The 23,294-nt window shown below is 36.9% G+C and overlaps 1 protein-coding gene across 4 annotated transcripts in view; it reads right to left on the reverse strand.

Annotated features, from left to right (window-relative positions):
- Positions 1-316: 316 nt before the first annotated feature.
- RAPGEF2 (Rap guanine nucleotide exchange factor (GEF) 2) overlaps positions 317-23,294 on the reverse strand; it is a 295,150-nt gene continuing 272,172 nt past the window's right edge. Inside the window, exons 11-24 of one of the 4 annotated variants that reach the window (XM_012651917.1) lie at positions 19,914-20,071; positions 19,031-19,271; positions 16,712-17,095; positions 15,599-15,810; positions 15,385-15,508; positions 14,728-14,751; positions 13,421-13,644; positions 12,297-12,503; positions 9,641-9,793; positions 8,748-8,870; positions 7,303-7,528; positions 6,146-6,705; positions 4,119-4,424; positions 317-2,331 (exon numbers count right to left, since the gene is read on the reverse strand). In XM_012651917.1, coding sequence (XP_012507371.1) covers positions 2,306-2,331; positions 4,119-4,424; positions 6,146-6,705; positions 7,303-7,528; positions 8,748-8,870; positions 9,641-9,793; positions 12,297-12,503; positions 13,421-13,644; positions 14,728-14,751; positions 15,385-15,508; positions 15,599-15,810; positions 16,712-17,095; positions 19,031-19,271; positions 19,914-20,071 — 2,968 coding nt within the window. In that variant the 3' untranslated portion in view covers positions 317-2,305. The remainder of the gene's footprint in view (positions 2,332-4,118; positions 4,425-6,145; positions 6,706-7,302; positions 7,529-8,747; positions 8,871-9,640; positions 9,794-12,296; positions 12,504-13,420; positions 13,645-14,727; positions 14,752-15,384; positions 15,509-15,598; positions 15,811-16,711; positions 17,096-19,030; positions 19,272-19,913; positions 20,072-23,294) is intronic. The other 3 variants (XM_012651915.1, XM_012651918.1, XM_012651916.1) reach the window with 3 other exon arrangements.

A 23,294-nucleotide genomic window follows, 5' to 3' on the forward strand; every position in this document is an offset into this window, starting at 1 on the left:
TGTTACTGGAAAAAGGTTGAGAAAAGACAAAAGTTATATAAATGTATTGTGATACCATCTTTACTTTTCACTGAACCTCAAGAAACACTGAATTCTGAATATGGTTTGGCCGGTGGTAATATTAATGATATTTCTTTGAATCAACAGAAAGCTACACAAAATATTACAAATAGGCTTTGGGCAGTTTCTACCAACCAAGAGGCTAAATCTCTTCTGACCTCCTGAGGACTTGCTTTTGCAGTGAAACCAAAGGCCTCTAGTCCACTTCAATAATAAAAAGCATGCATGATTCATTAAGAATATAGGCAAGGCTTTCTGTTATATTTATTTATTTTCCAGCTTGTACAAACTGGATGTAGAAGCATAAACATAGTACATTTCTACCATCTTCAACAAAAATATAACCAATATGTACAATTATTGTATTAAAAATACAAAAGGGATACAGACTCCACCAATGTCTTTCTAAAAGACATACAGGTACAAGTAGTATCAAAAGTATGAGGAAATCACCAGTTAATTGTACATTCTGCACTTGACATCACAGAGCGAACTGAGATTAGCAGTCCTATGTTCTACAATTACTTAATGCTTAGGTAACATTTGTGCAACTTGTGGTAGAGCTAGATTTCTGTCTTTCTATATGCACATGAGGTCCATAGCCTATATAATAAAACTGGCAAATAATGCATATTACATGTAAAATTACAAATGCATAATTGACAATGTAATATATAAGCAAGTAGACAAATGCCATGGTACAGAAGAGAATTATTAAATAAAGCACTGACATTGTTTGATACAGTGAAAAAACACTGCAATTCCACTTTTAAAATTTGAAGCTATTTACGTTTATCTACTGATCAATATGATCAGCTGAATTTAATGGAAAAAAAATCCAAGACCAGCAGTTCCTCACATTTGAGTACTACTCAGATTGGCAGCCTTCACTTTTCCGGAGTCTGTGCAAAAACAACACAAAAATAGAGTGGAGGGGTCATTTTCAGTCAATATAGGGTTAATAGCAGCTGTGAGCAGATGGTTGCTACACTTAGGCCTCTCTATAGTCAGTGTCCATAAAGCCATTTGGAGGTTAGTCTTTGGTGACTAACCTGCCTTGCAAAGGCTGGCATATCTAACTAGGTTTTTGATCTTTTATCACGTTTAAAGGCTTGTTTATTCCCTAATGCCAATTCAGTAAAGGGAGGCTGTCTTGAAAGAGCAGTATAAACAGCTGGCATTAGCTCCAACATCCCAAGCTGCTTTCACTGCAATGCTGTCCAGTTATAAATGTTTCTTAAAAAAAAAAAAAACAAAACACAACTAAAACTCTAAATTAACAAAAATCAAAGAAACATAACTTAAAAACGGGGTTTGCCATCCATCTCAATGGAGCAGGACACGCCCTTCAAATGACACTGTCCTGCCTCCATAAGGCTCAGACAGGACATGAGAGTCCTTTTTCCCTCCCCTGGCCATGTGCAAACAGTTTTACAGAACCCCACCCGCTGGGGAAGGAGCAGATGAGGTGTCTTGGTATTCGAGAAATTGGCTAACATTTTATACTTCCAGGATAGGGCACTTCATGGGTGAGGCCAGAAGGACGTGGGAAGACAGGGTCACAAGCCAGGCCTTCCCCACTTCCTGGTGCGGCCACACCCTGTCCGGCATATTTGGTTTTTTAGAAACCAGGCTGGCAACCCTACTTAAGGTTCAAAATAATACTGTAATCATTAAATGGATAAAACATTTACTCTCTAAACACAATCTTTAAACTCATTTTTTTTTTTAAAAAAGGAGGACATTGTAAACAAGTGGACAAGCACTGTGCTCAAAGGATTTCATTGTTTTTCTTTGTCTTCCTCGGTGGGTTAAAGGCCCCAAGTAGTTCAATGGCTAGCTTTTCTCATTATCCCAATGAGACCAAGTGCTAGGACTGGATTGAAATCTAAAAGGAAGATTTTTAAAAATCCTTCCAGGCATTGAGAAGTGCAGCCAGAGTGAATCATCTCGTCGTGATGATCTTGGAATTTGGAATGATATTGTGTGATGTGGCAGGCAGCAACAGCGGGAGCTTGAAGATTGCTGCACTGTGCATTTCAAGCAACAAAGTCTGAAAAGTGCCAGGGCAATTTCTTCACAGTATTTCACATGCAAAGGGGAAGGGAAGAAGGGGAGAAGCCCCATGCTGCTTTTAAGGCAGGGAAGGAGGCAAACTGGTCCACCATCCTCAGAATGTGAGTTCCAAGGCTCCAATGCTAGGGACGTCTTCGTGTCCTCTCCTTGTAGGTGGCTCGCCTGTGCCTCAAACAGCAGATACTTGTTCATCTTCTGCAAATACAGCAAGGAAGAGGGGGCGAAAAATCAATGAACAAGCAAATAATTTCTTGTGCTATAGAGAATATATTCACTGATGTGCTAAATAAAAACATTGTAGCTATTCTTTTTAGTATAGTGCATTTAAATTCCTTGTCTTTTTTCCTCAGGCGATGATTGACACCACAAAAATGTTAGAAATGTATATACAATGCATATATTTAAAATATATAATATTAAAAACGTATATTTTATATATTTTTTGGTCAGAAAGTTATTAATAATAAATTCACTGGAAAAAACTAAAATACCATGTGCTTTTCCTGGGCAGGCATTGCAAAATGTTTTGTAGCACCCCCACCCCAAGCTGTGACAACCAAAAACATATCCACATATTGTCAAGGATCCCCGAAAGACAAAATCACCCCCAGTTGCTAACTGTAGACCTAGAATTATGAAAATCATGTCCTTTTACAAATTTTAAAATATACAGCTCATCAGAGTATTGAAAAGTCTTAATACTTTCACAATAAGCTCGTGGCTTTTAACTCTGACAGTTCATGCTAGTTACTTAGTTAAGTCAAAGTTAGGTTTGTACAGACAGCCTCTCTGGAAGGTAGTAAACTATCATCGACATTTTAGTAGATACCAGATGAAGTGGCATTTTATGATTATACATAAGCTGATAGTGTTTATATTATTAATTCAACCATATCAAATAAAATTTATTGTTATGTAACTCTTGGTTTGTCTTCATACATTTCAGAATATAGTTTCAATATTAAAAACTATGTGCTTTTTACGGGTGAATAGTCTATGAATTTATCTCAATACAGCTGTTATTAAAAAAGTGTATGTGCCTTTTTAAAAAACAACATACAGTCAGATACACATTAAAAAGTCTAGAAGGATATAACAAAATGTTAATAATGACTATCTGCAAGTGGTAGGATTATAAGTAATTTTATAATGTTTTGCTTTTTCTACAATGACTGTGTAATAAAACATGTTAAACTGAAAACTTAAAGAAGAGGGGTGGGGGACATGATCTTCCCTCTCATCCTCAATCCAGTATGTCCAGGTAGATTTGTAGAGAAAAGGCAAAAAAGCCAGAGAGAAAGTATATTTCTTTATCAGACTTTCATTTCCAAATGAGTCCCAGCTTTTTTTTTTTTTTTTTTTTGAGACGGCGCCTTGCTCTTAGCCATGGCTAAAGTACAGTGGCGTGATCATAGCTCACTGCAGCCTCAAACTCCTGGGCTCAGGTGATCCTCCCACCTCAGCCTCCCAGAGTGCTAGGATTACAGGCGTGAGCCGCTGTGTCTGGCATGAGCCCCAATTTATTAAGAGTCCAAATGTAATGATTCTACAGAAAAATTTAACCATCCATATTTGACAGCTCATGATGTTTCTAAAAATGCTTGAAAATAACACAAACTTGTGAAATTTGTATTCGTTTCCTTAAAATAGGGCCACAAAAGTACTTCAATTTTGGTGAGAATTAGAAAAAAAATCCAGCCAGGTACACACTTTATTAAAAGTGATCCCCTCTGAAATCTTTGGCATTTCTTAAGCCAGTCAGGGAAAAACACAAGCACACACACACACACATAGAAAGCAGTCAGAAGCTCTAACCCTAAATTTGGAACTCTGAGTATAAAGTGATCTTTGTGTAGTGCATGGAGACACAGACACAGCTGACCACAGTATTAAGAAAACAGAGACGCCCTGGAAAGCTCACAGGCAGCGTAAGTGAGCACAGCCAAGTGGAAGCTTTTAAGAATACATGTATGTGTATGTACCGTCCTCCTCCGCGGAAAAGCCTTGCGACTGGTAGGGGGCGAGGCGCGGGTCGGACTCGCTGGGTCTGTGCCACTGCGGTTTGTTCGCGGGCCTGCTGCTCGTCGGGGGCCCATGCGGGGGCTGTGCCGGCGAAGGCCCAGCTGCGTCGGAGGGTCTGGCGATCATCCGAGACCTCTGAAGCGCCACGTTGTAGTCCGGAGGTTTCCTGGCTGGATGAGAATGCCCTTCTGGAAAGTCAGCGATGGGGATTCCAACGTAGCCCGGCGGCGTGGGCGGGGGCTCTCGATACCTGCCCTCCTTTCGTGCTATGGCAGAAACAATATGCCAGCCGTTAAAAATTTTGTAGACTGTTTCATGCCACAAATGTTTATTAAAAATATAATTATTAAAACAGTAAATGGCATAGTAGCAAATGCGATTTTGTGTGGTATGGAACAGAAGTGTGGGTGCGTGGCAGGGCATGGAAGTAACCAAAACAAATACTCATGATGGCTCACTGAGTGATTAAGTAATTGGCGAGAGAAACTACTAAGAAATCTAAGTATTTTTTTCCTTTTTCTTTGTTTTATTTTTCCTTTTTGAGACAGGGTCTCACTCTGTGCGGTGGGCTGGAGCCCAGTGGTTCAATTACAGCTCAGGGCAACCTCGAACTCCTGGGCTATGCCGGAAACATGTCAGCACTGCGGTGAAAGTTCCCTTTCTTTCCCTCTCCCTGCCCCAGACACAAGGTGGCCACTCCATCTTTGCTGGGCATTTCCTTCTGTCAGGCAGAAAGTCCACTCCATATTATTTTCAAACAGTGAATTAAAATAGATTTGAAAATGTAGCACAAAGGATACTAATTTAAAAGCTCTAAAACCATAGGTACTTAGTTTTCTTAAAATCCTTTTATTGATGCTCATGACCTAGAATATGAAATCTGCAAAGGCAAGTAACACTAAAGCTTTAGTTTCTTCAACTTTCTAGATTCAACTGTTAGAAACTGAAAATCACTCTTCCTTTCTTCACAATAAAAATTCTAAGTATTAGTTTGTTATGAGAAAGCACTTGGAAGAGTTCAACCTAAGAACACGTACGGTTTTCTTCTTACTCAGCTTAAAAAGGTATTAAATTTGACATTTTCCTATGACTATTTACACGGCAAAATAACTACAATTTCCCTCACAAAAATAATGTCTGTAATGATTATATTTCAGAATTTGTCACTCTATATCCTATAATTTATTCCTACACTTCAACTGTAGTGATGTTAAACATGCCATAGAAAATACATCCCGGCAGGACCGAGGGTACATGAGAGCTTTTAACAGAAACAGCAGCAGTATCTTCCATGTACTTATCGATTTACTATCCAGCACTGTTCTAAATACTTTGCATAGACTCCTTTAATCCTCGCATTAACCCTGTCGAGTTAGAAATAATAACCCTAATAGTAGAAATTATTCAGCTCATTTTACAGATGAGGAAACAGGCACTTTAGTGCTTTGCCAAATGTCACAAAGCTAGTAAAGTGGCAAAGCAGAGATTCAAACCCCAATCTGCCTGACACCTAAGCTGTGCTCTCCCTCATTCTATAGCGTGTAGAAAGAATTTGTTTATTGCAGAAACAACTTGCCTGCATAACAAAAGTCAATGGAAGATTTTTGAATATGCAAAATGTAAAGTTCTAAACGCAATCAAAGAGAAAGAAACAGAACAATAAAACATTTAAACAGTTTCAGTTAAAGAAAAATTCTTTGTCTATGAAGAAGGGGCATCCATCCTGATAACAGCCACAGCGACAATCTACTGAGCCTGATAGCTAGGATTTACTGAATGCTATACTAGGTAGGAATATGTCTATATGTGCCTGACCACAAAACCCAGTATTCATTTCAAAATCCTGCACACACTGCTAATTTGGAAGCCCTACAGAGCAATGGATAAAATAAGGAAAAGAACCACAAATATATAATTTTACTTTTGAAATAAGTTAGATTAAAGCCATGATCCAGACGTGACGAAGTCCCTCCATTTTTAAACTTACCAATAAGCCCCTTTGCAGTACTTGACGCCACAGCTATGTGGGCAGGCATGGGAACAGGTTTGGTTTCTTCTGTGGTCACAGACGCTATGCTACTGCTTTCAGCTTCGATGGAAACGTCCTTCCCACCCCTCCGCTTTATTGTGCCCGTGTCACCTTCTGAGTCTTCTCCCCAGTAACCCGTGGAAGATGCCCAGCTTGCCCGGGATTGGGCTTGTTCAAGACTCTCTCTACTTTGATTTTGCCTGTTATGCTTTGTGCTATGATCAGAAAACATGATTTGGTCCATATGGCTGCTTGAGGCCCAAAAACCTGTAGGATCCCCTGAATAATCAAAGTGAGTGTGCCCAAATGGGAGCGTCTCCCAGCTTCTCTGGTGCTGGATCGTCTGTATGTTATCGTGGGAACCACTTGAGCACGACGTCCAGCTCCCACGGCCGCTGTCAGCAGCATCGAGTGAGGCGCGATCCCCCTGATCTTGGGAAAGTTCCTCTGTGCTTGGAGAAGAGATTACTGTAGCTGTAGCATATAAGCCTCGACTCTCCGACATCGGTGCATAGGACCTAAATGGTCAAAAGAAACAAAAAAGGAAAAAAAATAAAAGCAAGACTGTTAAACTAATTCACCTATGATAAAACCAAAATATCGTGGTGTTTTTTTTTCCTAAAAAGGTAGCTTTCTTTTATTCCAGAAAGGATGAAAGTATCGCCAAATTGCATTATAGTGGTGAGTTCTGCCATGTCCGGTTTTCTCACTTTGTCATTACTACCCAACAAGCACGGGTAAAAGAGCGACAATTTGCTATGATTAAAAAAAAAAAATTTTCTTTCTTTACAACACTAAGGATGGCTCAATATAATTTGATTATTTCAGGAAGACAGCTCATACAAAGGAACTGGATACATCCTGAAGTCACCTTTTGCATTCAGCACAGAACAATTGTATTCCAATAAAGAATAAATCTAACTTTAAAAAGCAGTCTGTGCAACAAAAATAGCATGGTACTTAGTCTAGAAAGTGTGACAATCATAACTGGGATGGGAGCAAATTTCTTAGGCATTATGTAAAATAAATACAAATATGTATCTGGAAGAAAGGACTCTTCACTGAAAGAGAGATGGAAGGAGGAATGCACAAGAGCACCAAGTAAAGCCGCCTACCCCAAGCTGTACTGGTCCGGCTCAATCACGGTCCGCCTCTCCATCCTGCCCACTCCTAGGGTTGTTTCCACGACGCTGACAGAATGCCTCTGGCGCCTCTCATCATGCAGTGACACTGGCACTGAGTCAAAAGAAGAATTGCTGACAATGCTGGATCGTGAAGAAATTTCGCTGTGACCAGAATCTGAAAAATTATCCACAGTACCACTGGGAGCCAAAGTATAGCCTGCGTGAGAAACACAACCATATTAATTAGACACTCTGGGTGTGTAACATAAAATGGAAGCCTATCAAATAGAAGCAAAATAAAATGCAGGCATAGATATCACCATTAAAGTGGGGAGAAAAAACCCATTTTACTTGTAGAGACCACGTGACTAAGAGATAATTATTTTACTATAATGAGGCTTAAGTTGCTTAATCAAAATTTAGAGAAGAAAAGGGAAAACATCGTTATACAAACTAAGAAAAGATGCAGAAATCATGGCACTACTTAACTATTCTCAGCTTCCCTAGCTATAAATTATACTACTATTAGTCTATATGAAAGAAACCAAGAAGAATAACTGATCAGATTTAAAAGTATGGCTTTTTCCAAACTGCAAACAAAGCCAGTAATCTTATTTTCAACTGAGTTTTCTATTTTTAGAACTTTAAGTATGGCATAGAATAATTGAACTGGAAGTATCTGTATTATACTTATAATTTTAAATGGACATATAAAAAAAGAATAAGAAGTAAGAGATGGAGATGTCTTTGAATTTTTGCCATTTGGTTTTTCAATATTAATATTAGTTGAATCACATAAAAGCTCTTTGTTTTGACGGATGTAATGTGCGTTCTTCCCCGAGATCATTACTATAAAGTGTCTACACAGATGTCTATTTCTTGTCCTGAGAGGACTCTTAATTCTCCTTCATTACTAAAAATAACTTTGAAAGTCACAATGAAAGAGGCCTGTCTTAATATTTTTAATGAAGAAAATCTAAATCTTTTTTCTCAATATTCATTTTTTCTTGTCTACTTTACTAAGGATCTCATGTTACTTAAACATTGGTTTTATATGATTATATGCAATGCAAAATTTTTCAATGCTGCTTACCTAAAAAAAAAAAAAATTAAATCTATAACATCTGAATGTTTCTAATTTAAGTATGCTCCCATCCTTTCAGTAAATTGGTAATTCCTGATTTATTTTTTAAAGGCTGCACAGGTCTTGATAAGATTTAATGTGTTCATCTATGAAATGTCTTTTTATAAACCATACTGCAAGTTCTGACAGACAAGATTTAAAGCCTTCCCTGAATGGTCTGCTCAAAAAAAAATCTCCAGAAAAATAATCACTCAGATGGAACACTTGACATTTGGAGGAATTCTCCCATTTTCTTTAACTAATGAGATGATTCCTCTCTTTCCCACCCTGTTTTTGGTTCTATAAACCCCACCTATCCCATAGGTCCGTGGTGCATTGTTATTCTTGTTACTGTTCTCACTTCCAAGAGAAGAGGAGGAACTGGTTAAGTCCAACTGCCCGGAGCCAAAAGATCTCAGCTGATTGCCACTGCCACCTGACAACAGGATGAGAAAAGAATTTAGATATATCCATTTAGCAAGGATGGTAGAGACTGATACCCACACAAAACGCACAGAGGTCTGAAACATCTACAAAGTAGAGCAGTATTTATTGTGTCAGTGAAATCTAACAATTTATGAACCCATTTGGCCTTCCTCTGGGGAAAACTAAGTCTTAGCCACGTATTACTAGCCTACAGCCCCTCAGTTAAAAGGTAGCAGGAAGTAGCCTGGAAAGTCTTGAAATTATCTACTCTTTTAATATGAGAAAGTATCAACATAAGGAGGAGACTTTGCCTAAAATGAAGTCTCTTTAAAAATAAAACAAGGTAGCAACAAAAAAGGTAGTCAAGACCTGTGTTAATACAATGAAAAAATAAATCAGGAAGATATTAGTTTTTCAAATGTTTTTAAATCCCTCTTTTCTGTATTAATGATATATAACCAAATTTAGTTAGAACAAATTTTAATATAAAAAGAATTCTTTTCATACTTACAACCAACAAAATTAAACATATTTTTTAAAAGTTTTATATAGTTATATACTTAATACATTATACTGTAAGTATAACATTAAAAAATACCAAAGTTCTTCCAAATTTATAAACTGGGAGGGAGAAAAATCCATTGGACATTAGATAAGAGATCATCCTAAACGACTAGATTTATATTATTAAAAATTATATTATGCATAACTCTGGAATTTATTATACCTGAAGTATACATATTTCGAGAAAGGAAAAAAAAATAAGTAATTTAGTTCTACCTTTCCTTGGAGAACTCTGTGGGGAAGTAGGTGGAGAAGAAAGCTGTGATGATGCATTTGACATCGTGTCTTCGGCTTGTTTCTTGTGACGTTCCAAACTTCCTTCTTCAGACAAAGAAAGAATTTTCTTTAAAGCTTGTGGAGAGTTTATGCCTAAAAAAGAAAGAAAAGAACTTAAATATATATTTTCAAGACTAAAAAGTAAAACATTAATTACTAAAAATCTTTTTTGTGTTAAGATTTAGTATTATTACTAATAATAATTGAGTGTTATTGAGTTTCAACTTATTTTCAATCTAAATGTTCTTTGTCTTCATGGTCCAAACAGTAAGCTTATAGAAGCCATGAGATACCTGTAGTTTGGTTTCAGATTGGTGTCTGCCACAGTATGAGAAACAGACTGCTTTTGATATTTTACATTAGATTCTAAACCTTTAAGTCACCATCTTTATTCAACAATTTAGGTAACAATGAAGGGAAAAAAATAGACGATTTGGAAACAGTTGAATTTAGGATGAAAGTGGCACAGCTAAGAATATTTATTACTGGAACTCAAGTCTGAGCTGGAAACATATGTTGGTCTTATTGGATATGTTAGTTCAGGGAAAGTGGAAATGACAGGAGAGAAGTAAAGGGCCCAGAGATAACAGAAACTAGAAAAAGTGGATGAAAGAGCTCTAAGGAATGCTACACAGATTATACTTGGTCAAAAAAACAGATGAAAGAGAAGGCAGGGACCCCCACGAAAGTGCTGTGTCACAGAAACCATGGGAGAAGGTTTCAGAAGAAGGAAGTGAACCAGTGCCAACTGTAGGATCCAGTAGGATGTGGGTGGGGGAAAAATAATTATATATGCCAATGCAGATGATTGCTAAACCCCCTGCTCCCAAATTTATTTTTCAGAAATGAGGGAGTCACATTAAAATATTCTACAAAGGCTTTCATATTATTATGAGGTACTCTTGATTATCTTATTTTGAACAACAAAGAGATAGCTGGGAAGGCGCCATAGCCTGAAACTACTTCAAATCACTTCTAGTTTTAATTGGTCATAGACTTAACAGAATCTATTCAAAAGGAGTCAATAAAATTTAACAAAGACCTAATCCTTCATTTCACCTCTTATTAAGTGGTTTGATGTTGTTTTAATATAATCTTTTTTTAAAAAAAATCACTTTTAAAGCAACACTTTGATTACAAGTAGAAATAGTAACGTACACAGGATTCATGAAAATACCAACTATGGTAAATCTAAGTAAATGAACACTTTTGATTTGGAAACAATTTCCAAGGCCAGTGTCATGCGCGGATTCAAAAAGTGTTATCTTTCAAACAATGTAGATGGGTGCGAAGATGCTACGCCTCAGAAAGCTGTGTTAGATACTTCAAAAGTGGTTCTAGTGATGACAAAGATACCGATGTAAAAGATGTAGAATTGGAGTGAGGAAAAACCCTAAATTAATATTTTATATGATGTGACTTTAAGTATTTATGTTAAGCTAAATAAACATCATAAGACAACATATGATATTTCATCCACATTTTCTAAAGTTCATAAATTCCAATGGACCTAAAAGCATTTTGAGAGACAGTCTCTGGGAAAATGGGGGATACAGCTTTATGCTCAGGCACACCTACATTCTCTTAAATCCAGCTAATAGGCTACTGTTAGCTAAAATGAAGACTGATAACCTTCCATAAGAAGTGCAGCATGAAACGCGGAGACAGAAGTCAGACTGCAGGGGATTTAGGATACACACATTTTAAGCACATAGTGGATAACGAAAGATGCAATTCAGTTTGTTTGTGATGGGGGAGCAACAAGAAGATTTGAAAGGGAAAACACATCAAGGAAAGGTGTTCTTTTCTCACACTTTCCCAAACTCGACGAATATGACACTTGCTGGTCAGGAGGAATGGGGCAAGGATAGAGTGTCTGAGGGATCTACTAATGGACTCTTGCCCAGCTCACAAGGATAGGTTGCAATAGCTCAGGAACTTAGCTACCAACATCCAATTTTACCTTTGCTATCTGTTTATTTTTAGGAATTCCATTTTATTAACACTGTTTCCTTTCACATATAGGTAGAAAAAAAAGCAGTACATTTTATGAAACATTATTTTGTCGTACAATTTACATAAAGGGACTAAACTAGTAGATGCATCACTTTTAATAGGAAAGATGAAGCATGATTTAGCTCTTCCCCATTCAGGAATAAGTTACATATTTTTCCCCAAGTTATTGAATAAGTCATTCAACAAATAAGAATTCAACTTTAGACAAATTATTTAACTTAAAAATATTCTGTCTAAATTACAGCAATTCATTGGTCATAAGGCAAAACTAATTTAAATAATGTATATGGACAAAGCATCTCCTGTACTTATTAAAAATTAAATTAGCAAATGCATAATGTCTCCATTATACCCTGCCATGACAAATGAGCATGTTTAAACGAGATACAATTTATAAAAACAACTCCTCCACCTGGCAAAAGTGAAGTTTACTTAACTTTAAAGTTTTATTGGACGATAATAATCACAGAGAAACTCAAATATATTAGACAAAGTTATGCAACACAAATATTTTTTTCCCTAATCTGAAAAAACATGACAGTGAATAGCACCAAAAAAGGAAACGAATTTAATCACTTACCAAAAGGCGGAAGATCCTTTACGGGGACTTTCTTCCGCGAAGGGTAAAGGGACACGGCAGGAACCTGCAGTCCCTGGTTGACTTTATGTGGTGGCGGCGGCTGCTGGGGCTGTGGCTGGGGTTGTGCTTTCTGTTGTGACCCTGCCCTCGGAGCCACAGGGGAGGTCTCGGATTTGCCAGGCTTTTTGTCACCAGGATTCTTAGGCACTGATAATTGTTTGGTTTGAAAAGAGAACAAAGGATTTGAGACATTGGCAGCTATGTAGAAGGTAATTTTAGAACTACATGAGCATTTTCTGCAGCTAGAATACTAAAATGCACGTCTTTTTTCTCTGCTGTCTATATAAAGGACGGAAATTGAGGGGGTACCCTAGTTACATAAAATATTAGAGGCATGGCAGGACAAAGATATTTACTTTATGAAATTAGCAACCTCAAAAGATGATTATACTATTAAACACATAAGTAAAAATAGAAAAATGTGGACAGTTCCATATGCTATATGTATATATATTTAAAAACACAAATATGTGGTAAAATCTACAACAGGAAAAACATCAGGCATTATTTTTCTAAGATAGTGTCCAAAATTCTTTGATGCATAAGGCCAGAAACCTACATATTAGTGTCTTGTGGTTCACTATTAAGTGGCATTATTGCTTCAAGTGGTACTTGAATTTGCCGCTGAGTGTTGTGCGGGCTAGGGGTGTCAAGGGCAGCAGGCACACCCGGTTCTGTGCTCATCTGTCCTGGTGGGCCCCAACCTGTTGGGGTGCCCATCCCCTTGGGAGTACCTTTGTGAGAAAACCAGGCATGCAAATGGGAGCCACATTCACCCAGGTGTCCCTTGCATGTGTACTGGCTGGGTCAGGATGAAACTAAAGCAACAGTTACGCTTGATGCAGCCACAGCGTCATCCTCCCCAGTCTCCCCAGGTGGACACAAGGGCTTGGCCAAGCACGGTGCTGCATGGTACTCAATAGTAGCATTCAAGGGAAAGGCTAGGATATCTCAGCGTTGCTATTCCTCCCTTTGCAGTAAGCCGCATTTTGTCACCACCCATACCAGAGGAAACAAATGTGCATTCCAGCCAAAGTCTGCAGCCACTTTAAGGAAAAACTCACATGTGTTGGTTGCTGGCTCACACTGTAGCGATAATGTCTGAAGACTCTCCTCATCCATTTCTAGCTCCAAATTGGACAGGTACTGCTTCACTTTTCGAGCCATTTGGGCATCTTCATAAAGCTTTTTGGCATTGAGAAAGGAACTACGACGTACCCGCTTTTTATGGCCACCTGTCTGAGCAACATCTAGCACTGTTGCATTTGTACTACCCTGGCTGAGAGACCTGGAAGATGAAAAGGTAGATATGCAGCTCACTCTAGCATGAGATTATTTTATCTATTTAAAATGTGCCAAGACTTATATTAATATACATATTCCCTGTTCAAAAGGTCACATGCCTCATTCCAGTAAGCATACTGTTATAAAAGAATAACGTAGAAAAATTGTTTTAGTTAAAAAAACAGTTATATGTAATATACATAAAAATATGTATGTTTGGCACCTGTTCTGTTCCAACTAAGAAATTCTACTTTTCACCTCCATAGAGCATTCAAGGCGGTGTTCTCATAGAAGCCAGCCAATAATTATTATATATACAGAAGTTCATGCAAGAATATACAGCTATAATCATTAAGGTTTACAATATTAAATGTACTTCTCCTAAAGAGCATGTTTTACATAGATTTAAATAAAACTGGCTGCAATGTTCACAACTGTTTTCCTATCCCGTGGAGTGAATGTGGTGAGTTTTTACAGTAATATGGTCAATCTGTTAATAATACAGTCATGCAAATGTAAACGCGTATGTATGGAAACTATTAATATTTAGCACACGAATTGTTAAGAATTATTTTTTAAAAGGATTGGTTTACACAGAATGAAAATAGTAGTTAGTTGAGCTGTAAAAAATTTGGTTTTAACACCTGGGGCACCTTTTATATTATATATATTTACTTCTCACATATCTATGCAATAGTATTTTAATTGCACGATTTTTCCTTCTACTCTCCTCCCACTCCTCCTCCTTCTATCCTCCCTCCCCTCCTCCTACTTGTGGCTATTCCTGTTTCAAGACATACAAATTACATTAAAATAAAATCTTTCTGAGAGCTCAGAAATAGGCCTGGCCTACAGTTCCCCAGAACAATCATCAATCATTTCATAGCTCTCATGGATCATGACTTCAAAAGCAAAAGGCCCAACAGATTAAATTTGAAGTCAGTTTGCCATCTGAAATTCTGCTACAGCAAGAGGGTTAAGAAAAAAATGCAAAAATGCAAAGCATCAGAAAATATAGCAGGTAAGAAAACAATGCAATGAGCAGAATAAGAACCACGTGTGGGTATGCAAGGTCTCCACCACTTACCCCAAACTCCGCCATTTCTTCTTCCTGTAAGTGAGAGCCATGGAGATTGAAGCACGGGTTGCAGAAGGAGAGACAGAGAGATTAAAGCTCAGAAAGAAAAGACTAGACTTCTGGATAAGCAGTTCTAGAAGCACACAAACATTAAACGGCATAATTACCTCACACATACAACTTTGCCGGAAATATTTTTCTGGCTCAATAGACAAATATATTTAAATATTTTTTTCTAGAGGAAGACTGACTTCTTTCTCTCCCTCACTGAATTCATCATTTTGACCACACTGATAGCTGAATCCCATTGCGTGGATATCGAGACACTACTGTTTGGGTTATTTACATATTTTAGTTCATACTACTATAGTTATGAGTTTTAGCTCTCTTTAAGTCAGTGTTCTGAAAAATAAATATATCATTGTGACTAATGGTAAATCAAAAATGTCTGAAGGTCAAATTATTTTTACTGACAGTAAAAAGTGCACTTGGTGCAGAATAAGACATTTACTCCAAATTAGAGCTCAGTGGTGATTCTCAGCACGTCCTAATGTAATTTCTGACATGCCACAAATATAAATATTCAACTTCTTTTCTCATTTGTTGGGAAGCTCTAAACTTAACCTTCTCCAATCCCACATGTGCCACTGAAGATGACACACTCACCGAGTCCTGAACATGAGGGCCGGGTCCATGTTAACTGAAGCCATTCGGCCCACATGACGAATTTCTTTTGCAATCATCCTTAGCTTCTCAAAGTTAACCAGCCCGTCTACTTTTGAGTCATTTCCTGTAATTGACAGAGAAGAAAAAGGAAATCACATGGCATTTATTCTATGCTGCTACAAGTGACAATAGAAATCCTCCACCTTTTATTTACCTTCATGAAGGAATGTGAGATCTTTCTTGATAACTGGGAATAGAGGGATTATGGGGGGCTGTAGGTTTTGACTATTGAGGACATTGCGATACTTGGCCATGTTTCTGGAGGGATCAAACAAGTCTTGGAGATCTTGAAATAGCTTTTCGTATTTATTGGGAAGTTTTTCCCAGGTTGTTCGCAGTCTTGCCACTGGTGCCAGGTTTAGACCACTGAGAGGAGGAAAAAGAAAAGTGGTGTACAATTAAATGGTCTCTTACGAAATGAAGGGAGTAAACTAGTGTACTGATTAAGAACTGACATATAACACCTCTGCAAGTGTGCTTTATACACATGATAATTTACAGAAGGAGGCATAAGAAACTTTCAACGATAATTCTGGGTAACAAGAATGGCCGATGGAAGTAGAGCCAGGGTCAAGCCAAGGGGTTTTATTCTTGTCTTCCCTTTATTCCCTCCTCATCTGCCTCAAAACCACTAGGATATAAGTGCTGATGCTTTGTCTCCGTACATACAGCAGTACGTGGCCCAGGCAGCCGTCTGATAAAACAAACTGGGCAAATTTCCTACAGTAGCAAAATAAAACAAAAGCTATAATAGCAATGAGAGTATAGCCAAACTCCCACAGAGAAAATGACTAATTTAATAATCATGCTTAACATCAATATAGCTAATTGTTTCCATTTGTACTTTCTTCCAACCTCAATCTAAGGACTTAAAAGAGAAGAAAATTAACATTCATTGGGCATCTGCTTTGTGCTGTCTGATGGAACTCCACATACATCATATTATTTAATCTTCTTGACAGCTCTTTGGGGTATTGTTATTTTACAGAGAAATAAAATGGTGTTCAGAGAAGTTAAAATTATTTACTCAAGGTCACAGAGCTAAAACAAAAAAATAAAAAGTGGGGGATATAGATTTTCTGGGCTCCAAATCAGCATATGACATATTTTAAATTAAGGATTAGATTAGGATTCAGAGAAAAAGAATTGTTCATTATGAGTCAATTAAGACCTACTGCATTTATACTAATTATGTGGTGTTACTGGATTGATACTTATTTTAAATCTGTAAACTGCATTCAATCTGAAGAAAACTATGCTCTCCTACCTGATGATTGCAAACATTGAGTTAAAATTCTTGCACTCCCTACAGTGCAGTGCTATCTTGATGAAATGCTTAATGATCTTCATCCTCTTCAGCTGGTTTGTCTCTCTCAGAATTTCAGATGCTACCCAAAATGTTTCCTGGTTAATGACTTCTTCAAATTTCTTCAGGTTGGCACAGCCGGTCTTTGATTTGAGTTTAAATAAATCATCTATGTATTCGGTAGGTTCAATGTTGCGGAACAGTTCGAAATTGCGCATAGAGAGCTGTGTGGCAACTTCCACCGTGCTGAGCTGAAGCAGAGAAATCTGGCTCTCTCTCAACAACTCCTGAGCATCTTCGTCTGAACAAAGTGTTTCTGTTTCCATGTTGTTCTTCAGATAATACCTATGAAAACCAGAAACATACCAGATTTAAAGCCTAAGCAGCAGTCTCATGACATTCCTGGAAAGAAGAATGCTTTTCACAGAAAGTTTGAGAGAACACCGAATTGGATGATATAAGGATTCTGTTCAACCAAGGCAGAGAGTGCAGGTGCTGTCTCCAGTCGCCAGATCATAGAACCACCTATCCCGAAGTTGGTGATGGAAACAAACAGATCCCATGGAATTTCATTTGTACCAGTTATAATTCCTTTTCTTCCTTTCCTGCTTTCTAAATTATTTTATCTTTTTGGCTAAAAATGACAGAAAATAGCTATAGCTTATATTTTCAACTTAAATAAGGGAATAGGACCGATAGCAGGAAGCAGGAAAGTTCAGACACAGGTCATCACTCTATCTTCCCAGGGTGAAGAGAGAATCTGTGACTACTGATGGGTCCAAATTAGATCAATCCAACCTTACTTAATCTAGATTTTCATGAAAACCCTACATGTAAGTGGGGCAGGTATAATCCCTATTTATCAGAATAGGAAACAGAAGCTCCTAAAGATTAATGGCTAGTTAATGCCAGCACAGGAACAAGAACTCAGGGCTGGTACTCCTTTCTTTTTCTAAACATCTGGTTGAAAATAGCATTCAGATGTTTGCCTGTGATTTTTTTTATTGCGGGGAAGGGACAGGTAGATACATGTTTTTTCTAAGCCAAATTCCATACATGAAGAAACAGAAACAGAATGAGCACAGTGAGGGTCCATCTAAACTGGTTTTTTTGGGGCATAATTTACCAAGGCAAATATTTATGACAGAAAACATATACCTGTTATAAATTCACAGATTTAATGTTCTCCATTTTGATTACTCATGAGGCCAATGACATGGACCTATCTATGATTTTTGTGAAGCATGAATCTGCAGCTCAATGGAGATGTAGAACTCTATCACAGTTACAGATCTATCAATGTATATTCAAATGATAATTGAGAAAAACTAACCTAACTAAAACAAAACTATCTGATCATGTTTGGAAATAAGAGTGAAGAAGAATAAGGAAGTTACAGTTGATTGCAAGAAAACAGAAGTTTTGAATGAATGAAATAAAATCTATAATATGAAAAAGTATAATGAAACACTGCATAAGGTAAGAAAAATAGAAAAAAATATGACTTACAGAACTACATAATTTTTAGTCAGTGTAGAATCTAGTCACTATATGAGAGCCAAAACTTAACTACTTTATTTTTCAACTTTCATTTATTGTGATTTGAGGATGAAATTACATACACCTAACAATGGAAATAACATTCAAGAGAATGACAAAATCAGGTACAATGTTTTCTTGCAAGTAACATGTATGATATAAGCACTTAGGCAGCAAAGGACCGAGCTCTGTAGCAACCAAAGTTTGGTTTCAGAGTTAAGAAGCATATTTCATAGCATGGTATGTAATAATAGGCAGTCTTAGCCAACCACATTGTCATAGATGCTTCTGACTAAACTAATGAAGCTCCTAGAAAAGTTAGGTATGCATGAGCAAATGATACTAGAACATTATTAGAAAATGTGTTTTTGAATGCACATGTTTCCAAGGAGAAGACAGCATCGGGGTTTACCTGTGACTTTACATTAAGCTTACTCGACCATTCTACTAGCCCAGTATAAAGCGCAACCTTGAGAAGCTACTGTTTGCACTTGGGGAGTCAGTAACAACTTTCAGGTCACAGTGCCCTTGAACAAGTTCTTAGAGGATCTTTGTCAGGATCAGTACTGAACTGTGAGCATTTACTTAGACACAGCAATTCTTGGTGAAAAGGAAAAAAAACTTTTTAATCTGCAGGGGCACTTACTCATTTAAGATACCCTTTAAAAGTGTTTATCTCTTAGACTTTGATGTGGGTTTGAAGAGTAGGTGAAGAAATACAGTAAGATAGATAATGTATACCTTCCACTCAGTTGTATTCTATCAGCAAGTTTGGAAAGCTGATCTGGAAGTCTTCTCTGTTTGATTACTCCCTCGGGTGTGACGGAGACCTCACACAGCGAATATTGATCCGGGGTAGCAGTAACGGCAAACTCCCTGATAGCCTGAATGACCACCTCCTTCGCTGTAGTGTCCTTACTGATCATGATGTATCGGCTTTGCTGATCAGCCTTAAAAACCCTTAGTACTTGATCCGGCAAGTCTGGGGGAAAGAAAAGCCACACATAAGTAAAAAGGAGTTTAATATACGGTAATGCAATTTAACGGAGTTATCTGGGGAAAAAATAAAACAAACAAACAAAAAAACTTCCCTAAAAAAGGTAATGCTGAAATTTCACCTCTCCCTTACTATAGCTCTTCTTAATAGATTAAATCAAGAATGCATCTTCCATCTTCCTCTATAAATAACTGAATGATCTACAGACAGTTGCAAACACATCAGTACACAACAGCAGCACACAAAACTGTCATGTTGGTATCAAAATAACAAAATTTACATCTAGAGTAAATCTTTATTATATTGAAAAACCCGTTAAGTTGACCTACAATATATCTTTTACTTTATTTACTGGATAAGACTTAGTAATAACTGCATGGTATGTGTTATCTTTATTTTATGAAAGACGAAATAAGCTCGGAGAGATTAATTTGCCCATGGCCATATCAAAATAGTCTGCAGAATATAAAAAGAACTCGTTCCACTGCTTGAAATTTAAGGTTCATCTTGACTCTGGGTATCTGATATAATCCATGCCAACACAAGAGAGATACATACAGGATTACCACTATGTTAGAAGGAAAAAGATTGCTATAAGAAAACAAAATAAGTATTGGTGATGCTTACCAGGAGTAGCACTAAAATCTAAAATGCGATGATGTGACTGCAGTAAGTCAGGATTACTGGATGATAAGGTTCCACTGACGGGCAATGCAGTTGGGATGTGCTTTGTCTGCCTTAATCCTACTATGCTGTCATCTTGAGACTGACCAATCCCAATATCACTGAACAAAGAGAAAAATTAGAAAATAAATTATCAGTAAGTTAAAATGCTATAAGCTATCGCCATATAAAGACACAGACTATAAATAAACTATATTCTATAAAACTTGTAGTTAATGTAAAAAAATGTCATTAATAAATTTGGTTGAAAATTGTAAAAGCAACTACTGTTTAAATGTATCCAATTTGTTTTGCTGTTTCTTAAGTATATAGTATGTTTCTCTAGAACCTATTATTTTTTAACTAGATAAGCCATAATAAATATTAGTAGCTTCTTAGAGAAATGTATTCAACAAAATATAAGACCTAGCTTCTCATGAAAATGGATTGGAAAAAAAGCATGTTACAAAGAATGCATTTAGTTGCACTCAACTGATAGTTCTGCATCAGAATGATAAATTATTTTATAATTTGATCTTCAAGACCTGAAGAAATTGAGTAAAATGAAAAGAGGGAAAAAATCCAAACTGTCCTAATTTTATTCTCCATTGTTTTAGAGGAAAAAAATGAGATCACTATGGAGTCAAACGTAAGGATACCCTGACACAGATATTATTTCTTAATTATACACTGCATAAAAAATCAGTGGTGCATGGTGACATTTCCAAGTATCAAAGAAAAGGCAATGGAAATTCAATGACTCACTTTTAATTCCCTCCTCAAAATTTCTAGTTAACACATTTAAATTCCCAGAGAAATACTGGTTGATAGATACAAATTCATTTCCATTTATAAAACACTTGTTACTCTGAACAACTCTTAAAACATCATTTAATGGTACATAAAAATTATTTCTAGTTTTGAAGGGTCAACTGTTTCTAAAACAAAAGATCAGGCAAAAGAATAAGCATATACACACACAAAAACAACTAGATCACAAGCAAATGGTTATAGTTCTGACTAACACCTTGAAATAAGAAGCAAGAAAATTATACTGAGGTTGGGATTTAAACTAAGGAAGGCATCGTAAATAAAATGAAGACATTTAATATTTATTATGTTTTCATACATTAGGCCTTGATCGTAATACCTACTATTTTGAGTGGCTGTGCTAAAAAAAAAAAAAGAAAGAAAAAAAAAGAAAAATCTAGCCACATTCCTTCTCTTTACTTTTTTTGGAAAATGGAAATTATGGAGGCAAATAAGCAAGGACAAGAACTTTCTTTTAAAGTCAAGACATAAATTAAAATCAAGTCTGTTGACTTATTCCTTCTTTCCTCTGGGTTCAACAGTCTTTCTCTCCAGCATCTTAACTTCTGTTATACTGATGAGGTTTGAGAGAAAAAAAAAAAACCCAACAGTATATTACATTTAGATTTTTGACTTACTAGTTTAGCAGCTTTGTAAAAAAAAATTTTTTTTTCATAAACACGTTGATTTTTAGAAAAGCTTAAGTAGTAGCTAGTATTAAACCAAGTCTATTACTATATAATGGATCCCACAGTTTACTGAGCCTTTCTTTAAATATATTACATTAGTTTCTTCAGTGTCAATATAACTAATTGTCTTTTCTTTTCCCTTGTCTAGCTTTTGAGTATCTCTTTAGAGAGATGTATTTAGATACATACAGAACAAAATTATACATAGTATTCTCATACAGTGTGCCCTGCCAACATCCTGTGCTGTGGATAGATTACATCCCAGTTCTTATATGTCACGTTCTATTAATACTTGTCAGGGTTATGGTGACTTTTGTTTTTTTTTTTTAAGGTTCATATTTAACTCTTGGTCATGTATGACTCTAAGATCTTTTTTTTGTTATTGTGCTGCTAATAATTCTTCATTTAGGTAAGTTTTTTTTCATCCATTTAAAAATAAATTTTTCTTCAAGAAGGATCATTTTAAAAATCGAATCCTATTTTCTGTAAATGCCAGCTGACCTAATCCGTTATCTCTTAGAAACTAACTCAATATAAACATACCCTTGAGGTTATAAATAAAACCATCATACTCATTCCTTATCCTTAGGACTCTGCAACAGAAGTCTTCTTTAGCTGATACAAAACTACCAATCATTACTCTATAGTTCAACAGGGACAACACAAGTTTGACACTCAGCCCATCAGTAATATATTTTAAATCATATCTCTCTAATCTGTGGATTAAAATTTTATCTAACATGAAATTTTTTCTTTTTATTTTTTGAGACAAGAGTCTCACTGTTGCCCAGGCCAGAGTGCAGTGGTACAACCTCAAATTCCTGGGCTCAGGTGATCCTCCTGCCTCAGCCTCCCGAGGAGCTGAGACCTCAGGTACACACCACCATGCTTGGCTAATTGTTTAAAATGTATTTTGTAGAGATGGGGTCTTGCTATGTTGCCCAGGCTGGTCTCAAACTCCTGGCCTCAAGCAATATTCCTACCTTGGCCTCCCAAAGTGCTGGGATTACAGGTGTGAGCCACCGTGACCAGCCTGAAATGGAAGTTTTTTTAAAAAGAAAAAGAAATGCTTGATGTAGTCCTGAATGTCTGTATCTACTACTTCTCTTTAGACTTATTAAATTATCAAACAAAGAAATTAACCTATATGTTTTCAAGTTATCCCATGTATGTGTCTTTGTGTGCATTTTACTTTTTTAGAAACAGGGTCTTGCTCTGTCCCCCAGGCTAGAGTGCAGTGGCTTGATCATAGCTCACTGTAACCTGAAACTTGTGGGTTTTCAAGCAATCCTCTCACCTGGACTATAGTTGTACACTATGAGGTCTTCCTATGTTGCCCACGCTGGTCTTGAACTCCTGACCTCAACTATCCTCCTGCCTCAGCCTCCCAAAGTGCTGGGATTACAGGCATGAGCCACCATGCCCATCCTCTCTCATATAATTGTAGTTTGAGGAATATATAATTAAACGTGGCATACTGAGTTACTTAACACTACAACAAAAATTGACAGGCTGGGTGTGGTGGCTCGTGCCTGTAATCCCAGCACTTTGGGAGGCCAAGGCTAGCGGCTCACTTGAGGCCATAAGTTCAAGACCAGCTAGCGTGACCAGGTCCCAAAAAAAACAAAAAAACAACACAACACAACAAAATAAAACACGGGCTAATGGTAACTGAGTTTTTAATAAAACATCCCTAGACTCAAGAAGGAGCTAAAATGAAGAAATAAACAAAGCTAAAAAAGTATCAAGAGACACCTGCAACTTTGTTTGGCCTAAGCTTCTGGCACAAGTAAATAGCCAAGAAGAAACTCAAGAATACACCTGACATTTTGACTATAGAGTTGAC

Source organism: Propithecus coquereli, unplaced genomic scaffold, assembly GCF_000956105.1.
Source record: "Propithecus coquereli isolate 6110/MARCELLA unplaced genomic scaffold, Pcoq_1.0 Scaffold376, whole genome shotgun sequence".
Lineage (NCBI taxonomy): Eukaryota > Metazoa > Chordata > Mammalia > Primates > Indriidae > Propithecus > Propithecus coquereli.